At 50.4% G+C, this 8,383-nt stretch overlaps 1 protein-coding gene across 1 annotated transcript in view; it reads right to left on the bottom strand.

Moving 5' to 3' along the window:
• RHBDF1 (rhomboid 5 homolog 1) overlaps positions 1-8,383 on the bottom strand; it is a 47,147-nt gene that overhangs the window by 7,419 nt on the left and 31,345 nt on the right. Inside the window, exons 6-10 of the mRNA XM_009649429.2 lie at positions 5,782-5,995; positions 3,761-3,967; positions 2,963-3,085; positions 2,643-2,803; positions 105-356 (exon numbers count right to left, since the gene is read on the bottom strand). Coding sequence (XP_009647724.1) covers positions 105-356; positions 2,643-2,803; positions 2,963-3,085; positions 3,761-3,967; positions 5,782-5,995 — 957 coding nt within the window. The remainder of the gene's footprint in view (positions 1-104; positions 357-2,642; positions 2,804-2,962; positions 3,086-3,760; positions 3,968-5,781; positions 5,996-8,383) is intronic.

Raw genomic sequence — 8,383 nt, 5'->3', positions numbered from 1 at the left:
GAAGACCCCAACCACCCCGAGGCATGACCCGAGTCACCAATGGGCAACAGCAATCACTCACTCATTAGTTTTATTGGGACCCCTCCTATGACTGCAGCTCTCACCTGTGATCATCCATGTCCTCAATCTGCCGCTTGACATAGCTGTCGATGCGCTTGCGGTACGTACGATTTGTCAGCTTCCCCACCATTCCCAGGCCGTACGGCCTCTTCTCCTTGGCGAAGAGCTTCCTGACAGGGACGGCGATGCGCTGGCCACGCTTCTGTGGGCTGACACTCACCACCTCCTGCCGCAAGCGGACCTTGGGCTGTGCCAGGGCCCCATCCTTTTGCTTCCTCCAGCCTCGTTCCAGTGGGCTGAAATAAAAAGCAGGGCAGCAATGGTTTCCTTCTCTACAGCACAGCAATGGGTACCAGCCCTTCCCTGGTCTTTGGTGGCAGCAGACCCTCTGTCTGTCCCACCACAGCTGGGCTGAGCAGCAGCTGATGGCAGACAAGGTGCCCTGAAGTGGCAGCTCTATTTCAAAGGGTCATGCAGCGCCAGTTGATGAAAGCGCAGGACTACATGCAGAAGGTGGCACAAGGCAGCTGTGCCAAACTAAGCCCCACCGACGGGGAGCAATCAAGGCTTTAAAGAGGTGTTTCAGCAACAGGCTAAAATGGGGAGGCTGCAGCCGGGCACATCTGCAGCCTCACACACATGTATCTCCTCCTCTACTTCGTTCCTCTTACTCTGCTCTCTGCTATGAAATGGAAGTGTAGTTCAGCCCAGCAGTGGAAATCCCCACCCTTGAAGCACTTTACTGTGATTGAACTGGCAAGTTAAACCCCCATGCCCACCAAATCGGGAAGAGGAGAAGAGCAGGAATCCAAGCAGCTCCCCAGACCAAGAAGTGACACTGTCACATGCCGCAAGCTCTACCAGTTACCTCTCACAACCCGTCTTCCATTCTTCCCTTTATTTGTGCTGATGCATGCATTTTTTGGGGGAACAACAAAACCAGGCTTCAACAACACAATAAAAATCCCAAGCATCACTGTCTAAAGGAAGACTTTTTTACCAAAATAGGGTATGCGATGAATACTCCACAAGCTATTGGTGAATAGTACCTGCTTTGTACGTCTCCACCGTATTCAGATGGGTTTGTATTTCTTTGCTCTTAAACAGCAGCCTGGAGGTCAGGTCTGCAGCATTCAGACCTTGACCAAAAAAAAAAAAAACAACCCACCACCAAAAAACTACCTACCATTTCACCCTTGCTCACTGCCTAGCACTGCAGTAGGCACGTCCCTGACACGTGCTCCAGTCTGGTTTACCTTCTCTGGCTTCCTAATGACCCCCCCTGCACAAAGACAACGGTTGTCAGAAGTGGTCAGAGAAACCACCCAACAAACTTTTTTCTGAAAGATGACCAGAGCATCTTGGAGAGATCAGGACAGCTCTGAAGTATAGACAAGCAACAGGATGAGGGAGAACCTGAACCTCTTCAGCCAAAAACACTGCTGTGAAACTTCAGCTATTTTCAATATTGCACCTTGCGCAGAAGAAGCATTTTTATAAAGCTGAAAGTCCCAACTTTCCCTTGGGAAGTCCTTCTCCAACAGAAAGTGCAGATTCCACTGCAGCCTGCTCTTGCCCCAAGAGTTCAAGTGGTTTCTGTGTTACAGATGTCCAGTTTCCCAATGTTTCCGGTGCTGGGCTATCAGCCTATGCCAAAATAAACACCTGGCCAACTAAAAGGACACCCGACTATGATTCTGGTAACAGTTCTCTGAAGTGTGAAAGAAATGTATTTTCCTCAATAAATAAAACTATTTAAGGAGATCCAAATGGAGCCAAGAAGACTGAGATTGTCTCAGAGGAGTGACAACAAACTCCCACCATTTGCTGCTTCCACTTATGTTAAGACTGAGTCAAGTTCTTGGAAATACTTGAAGGGAAAGCGCCAACACAGCAAGATGGGCCATGAGCAGCAGAACCACAACAAGGACCTCCCTGTCTGCTCCATGTTCACACCCAGCAGAGCTCTCTGCTGGGGTGAGCTGCCAGCTAAGCTAGAGCGGACTCGGAAACGGCACAGAGCAATTACTCAGTACCAGTTACTCAGGTGGAAAAAATCTAGGCATACAATACAGTACCACCCACATATTTGTAGGGCTCTCACCATCAGTGCCACACCTTTCTCTCGTTTAGAGTGAGGAATGTAGCCCAGCTCGACACTCAGCAATGCTTCACACTGCTCCTTGGAGCGAGACAACAGTTCCCGGTGACTGTGACAATGGGAACAGCCTTCTCGCCTTTGCTATGCTCTCCATAGCCAAAGGCTGGGCCCCCAGCACCCTCAGAGCTGATCTAAAGTGTCTTTCCTTAAGGCACAATACAGTCTCTGAAATGCATCACATGAGGCTGGAAGTTGCTGGAGAGACTGCAGAGGTGGCCTCAGTCACCTTTCACATGCACAGGTAGCTGGGGCAGGAGGTCTTAAGCTGGATTTAAAGAAAACCCATCACTGCACTGCTCTTTGAGTCCTGCACCAAGCACCCCCAGCACTCAGATCCTGTCTTCCTCCATGCAGGAGGTCCCACTCTGAATGGGTTGGCCACTCCATATTAGGTTTTGGCAGCTTCCACAATGATACTCACAGTAGCAAGTGGCTTCTTTCAAGCTCATTTTTGTCCAAGGCACCTCCTGTGAGATCTGTCTGATCTGGAGGTTTCGCCTCAGCATCTTTGATTGCAGCTTCTGATGGCGACTCGAACACTTCATCTGGATAAGTAGAGAGCTCCTCATGAAGGACTCCTTCCTGGGCAGAGAAACAGAAATCCCATCAGAAGCAGCCAGCATATTTGAGACACCAGCCCTGGCAGAAAGCAGTACTGCTCTCTGCAACACACAGTCCTGCCAGACCTAGAGTCTTGCACTGCCTCTGGGGCCAGTACCATGCCAGAGCCCTGCCCCTCACCCGAGCAAAGAAAGAAGTGTCGAGCTCATCTGGAAAATCCACCGTGTCCTCCTCCAGGAAACTTGCTGGGGTGAAGCTGCGCCGCTGAGCTCTCCTCAGGGTGCTGTCCTTCACAGAGCGCCCCTGTAGCCAGAGAAAGTGGCATCGAGTCACTGCCAGAAACCTGAACCCCAGGCACACGCAAGGCCACCCCAGCCAGTGTGCAGGGAGCCCAAGTGCTGAGCTGGTTCACGCTTGCGTGTAGAGCACAGCAGACCTGTTGATGCGTGACACCTTCCTGGTGAGACTCACAGGCATTACCCCATTTCTCAATCCACAGTGCCCATCTCCCAGGCAGACGAGGCTGGCAATATGCTCCTCTACCACATATTGTACCATGTCTCTGACCAAACTGCAGTGATGGGTGGTACTGGACACAGCAAAAAGGTCACTGTGCCCAGGAAAGCAAATACGTGGCAGGATGAAGAGACACACATAGTAAGAACCTCGGGTACTTATGATTGCTGACCAGGTGCAGATGGACTGCCCAGAGGTCCAGGCAGGCTGAACTGGACCTGCTGGAATGCTCTGAGACTGCTGGTTGTGGGAATTAGAGCCCCCAGGCCAATAAAGGGAAAGCTAGACCTGTACCAAATACTAGCCATCATCCCCACTTCTTGCAAATCCTGCCTGAAACAGAACAGGAGATGGCTTGGTTTCTTCCCGTCCACCACTGCTCTCCCCATCCTCCCTGCTCAGCAGCTCCTTCCCTCTCACCGTTTTCTCAGGGCAGAGGCCCATCCTGCTGCCAAACAGTACCTTCACCAAAGCTGCAGCTGCTCGGAAACTCATTTTGGCAACAGACTCCCGTTTCCGTCGTCGTGGGAGGCGATTGAACCCTGAGCGCGAGCTGGTGAAGGAGCAGAGCGACGTGGCGCCTGGCGTGATCGGGGTGTGTGGGATGCTGCAGCCATCATTGTCGTCAGCGATACGGAAAGCTCGGCCACGGGCCAAGGGGTCTATGATCTGCAGAGAGAAGCAGCCCATCAGTCCATTTACCCCCAAGCCCTTCCCTACCAAGCCCTCCTCCCTCCAGATAAACATCTTGTCATCATGACAATGGCCTGGCTCCTGGGATTGACCAAGAACCAGGCTGGACAGACCAACAAGCAATTCTACAATAGGGAAATACAGAATGAACTGTTGCAAGCTAAGCCCTAGTTGTAAGCCTTAAACCTAAACCCTCAAACCTCCTCCCATCCGACCAACAAGCAATTCTACAATAGGGAAATACAGAATGAACTGTTGCAAGCTAAGCCCTAGTTGTAAGCCTTAAACCTAAACCCTCAAACCTCCTCCCATCCTTTTTTTTTTTTTTCTTTCTTTCTTTTGTTGGTATTGACTATTTTCACTCAGAATGTTCCTGATGTTCACAGGAGACTCCAAATCTCCTTCAGCTCTTCCTAAGCAATTGGTTTCATTTGTCTCCTGTGCCAGTGAGCTCTACAGTCAGAGAATGTGCTGTTTGAACAGCCCAGGACTTAAACAGTATCCTGTTGAAGCTTAACTGTGTACTTACATCTGCTTCCATTAATTAAGTTATAACAGCTGGAAAAAGCAGGCAAGCTTCCAGGAGCTGCAAGCCTTTCTTTGGGACTCTTCAGGCCAAAGCTCTCACTTATTCCAAACATACGAATCAACCTAATGAAAATATTGCCTTCAGCTACAAACCTTGCCTCTGTCCTTACATCATCACAGCTGTGGTTTCCATAAGACTTCGATGCTTTATCCTAACGTTTTACGAGCTTTTTTAAATCCACAGTTGCACACTCTACAGGAAGCTTTATGGGCTTACACCTACTGATACCACACTCTGATTTAATGTAGCCCACGCAGAGCCCCAACAATATTTCTGAGTCTCCTAGGACCGAAGATTAACTGCAAGACACTTCAGCTAGTAAGAAAACAGGAAAGAGCACAACAAGGCGAAACTTGATTGGAAGATGCACAATATTCTCCTCTGCTTCAGTGATGCAGCCAGGCTTCAGGTCACAGACTAATCTGCTTTGGAAGGAATTTGTTCCCCCACTTGCCCAGGTTGCAGTGGTGCTCACCAATGCACAGTAATCAACCACATCGATTACTGTCGCTGAATGGAGCCAAGGGAAGAGCTGGGATGTTGTGGGTTAGTTTTGAAGTAACTGGATGTGCTTGACTGGGTCTTGTCCCCTGGGGTCACCCTTGAAGGCAGCGAGTAAGGGGCTACCAGATGCCCTTTGCAGACACTCAAAACTGTGTCTGAGGATCCATGAGCAGAGCTGTAGTACCGCTGATGCAGGAGACACTTTTCAAAGTCCTAAGACATAACCAGGTTTCTATGAGGACACCAGCTGTGCTACTGCCTGCATTCTGCTTGGGACAAGGATCCACTAAGCAGGTGTCCTGAGTGATACCAAGCCTGTTACTGTATATTTGGGTCCAGGATACTGGCCACGCTGCATACAACAGGATTTTGTCCTTACAAAATAGCAGTGAAGAGCCCCAGCTGAGAGCTCTTGGACATGCTGCACACATCTAATCGCCACTGATGTCGCAACATGACAAACACGGCTCTGAGCCTATCCCCAAAACAGCTAAGGGATCTCAGCCAATGAGACCGGAGAGAAGCTGCTGAAGGAGGGAGTCTGCCAGACTGTATCCAAGACTTGAGAAGTGTCTGAGCATGGAGCTCAGACATGTTCAGGCAGAACTCAGCCCGCAGATAGGTCACTGCTGCCGAAGTGGTAAAGACACTGCGCAGGAAACTCATGATGGCTTTGACTGTGTCCCAGGTTACTCACCTTTTGCATGCCCAACTGGCAGGGTCCGACATAGAGCGGAGGAGGAGTCTCTGTGCTTGTTAGAGAAATATTGTCCTGACTGGGCAAGTCCATTTCCCGGATGACCTGAGGTTTCAGCTTCCCATACCGCAGGCTGCAGTGGCGGAGGCTCTTTCTCTGCCATTTTTGAGTAGCGTCGCTGTCTTTGCTCACCCCAAACCAGTCCGCTGTGCCTCTGAAAGATGCCAGCATACAAGTGCAAAGAAGCATTATGTTTGCTTGGACTATGCACATGGGAAGACAAAACCCCTAGGGTCACTTCCAGCCCACCCCAAGTCAAAGACAGCCAGAACTCTTCCCCATGAGCATCTTGCAGCCTGCCTTCAGCTGGTTTTAGCAACCTGACAGATGCTGGCCAGAACTGTTCAACCATCAACAGCATTCTATCTCTTAAGACAGAAGAAAAATGACAGGAAAGGTTCACTGTGCGTAAAGGACAGTTTGCTCCGAGTTTTTCTAAAAAGAAAGAAAAAGAGATGGAACACAAATTCAGAAAAGAACTTGGTGCAAGGTTTTTTTTTCCTTTATAAACCATCTATTGAAAACACTTACCATTTTCAGGCCAGCTCTAGGTCCCCATTGTGAGATTGTACCGTTCCATGGCTCTGTAGCTTCTCCCAAGAGCCACCAGAATTCACTGTTCTCTCCCAGCCTCTCCCCACACTCCCAGGATATCCCCAACTTCTCCATCTCATGCTGCAGGATTTCTATCCTCCGCAAAGGTAACATTAATGGCAAAAATGTGCTGCGGTTCTGGTGTCAGCTAAGGCAGACACACCGTTCTAAACTGGTGGTTGTAGAAGTAGGAGCACAAAGTTGCAGATACGAGGTAGGTTTGCTGCCAAGTGGCTTCTGTCACAGAAGAGCAGTGGATCAGAAACAAAATCCCAAGAAAGGCGGAGCGGGATCAGGGTAAGTCAGACTAACAACCTACTTCAAATACTGCAGGAAAGCCAGTCCCCTAAATCTACAAAGATCATCACAGCCCTGCCAAGCCTTTCCCACTGTGGTTAACCCTTCCCCAGGAGATGATAAGCAGTGTCAGCCTACAGTTGTCTGGCCCAGGTGTCGAAACCTGAAAGTCCTTCGAAGCCAAACCCAAAACCCTGGCCTCAGCCCCCCTGCTCAGGGACAGGATTTCCAGCTGCTGGGAAGCAAGACCTCACAGATCACAAAGGGAGTATTAAAACACACACTGGAGTAAAGGCTGGGTTAAATCTAGAATTAGGTCACGCAAGGGGAACTGAGTCCGTGCACTGGAGACAGGGAACTAGTCCTGTGTTTTGCACCCTACTGAGCAAAAATACCATCAACCAACAGGTGAAGGTGTCCTGCCACCACGTAAAAGAATGTGAATTTGAAACCCACAGCCTTTCCAGCTAAAACCTTCAAATGCAAACCACCACGCATTGCCCTCAGCCTTCCCCACTCTCCCAACAATCCAGAACAGACCCTTCAGCAGGCATGAGGTCACGTGGGCCACTGCTAGATCTCACCTGACCTCACCAACCCAGACGCCTCCAAATGCCTCCAGCAAATCAAGAGGGGCCAGACCTCAGAGACAGGGCTATGTGCATGTCTCGGAGCACTGCTCTGCTCCCACAGACCCACATCTTGTCAGAGCAATCTTCGTATGCCATTCAGAGCAAAAGGGCCCAGGGTCAGCACCTGGCCTGACAGCCCCAAACCAAGCCTATAGCACAGAAGTAATGCTTTGGCCGTGCAGATGCACGGGCACAACACACGCTACAAAACAGCCTTACAGCTCAGAGGGCTTCTCATAGACTACCGTAACCAGGATTTCGACACCAAGGTGACCTTGGGTGACAAGCCCGTATGAGAGGCCACTCCTCACAGGGAGAGGACTGAGGGTCGTTTGTGCCCATATGAGCCTGCTGATGAGTGGCCCATTGTGCTGACAGCAGCACCTCAGAACCCTCTGAAACTGTGCTCCCTCCGGCCTGGAAGGACAAGCACCACCACGGCTGTTTTGCACTGTGAGGACAATCCTGAACTGCCAGAGACCACTACTGGTCCAGGGCCAGGGTAAAGAGCTGTCCTACTCTCTCTGATCATAGCCAAGATAGCCCAGGAGAGCTGACCACAGAGTTTAGGGTATCTGGAGCGCCCTGGGAAGATGCTGAATGCTCCTGTCCAGCTGGGGAGCCCCATCACATCCTAAGACTCCCTGGACCACTGTAACAAGCAATGAAACATCAGAGGTCAGCTCTCACTCTTCTATCGCATTGAGCTAACCAGCCCCGAAAGCCCAAGACCAAATGCAAGCGGTGACCAAAGGTGGACATGGTGCCAGAGTAGCACCTGGCCCAGGGCAGCAGTGAGGGAGGTAGGACAGGAATGGACTCCTTGGCACTAGGGCCAGTTCCTGCCAATGCACAATGTCACGCTCTGTCTGATTTAAAAGTTTACTGAGCTCCAGTCTCAGAGTGGTGGTTGATGGGCCATGGTGCCCTGGACTCCAGGAGTGGCTCATCTCCTTGGTGCTAAGGAAACGAAGACCTCCACCTCAAAAAAAAGACAGTCACATTTGGATTAGAAAAAG

This window comes from Egretta garzetta, unplaced genomic scaffold (assembly GCF_000687185.1).
Source record: "Egretta garzetta isolate BGI_Z169 unplaced genomic scaffold, ASM68718v1 scaffold42, whole genome shotgun sequence".
NCBI lineage: Eukaryota > Metazoa > Chordata > Aves > Pelecaniformes > Ardeidae > Egretta > Egretta garzetta.
This window is presented reverse-complemented; position numbering and strand designations above follow the sequence as displayed.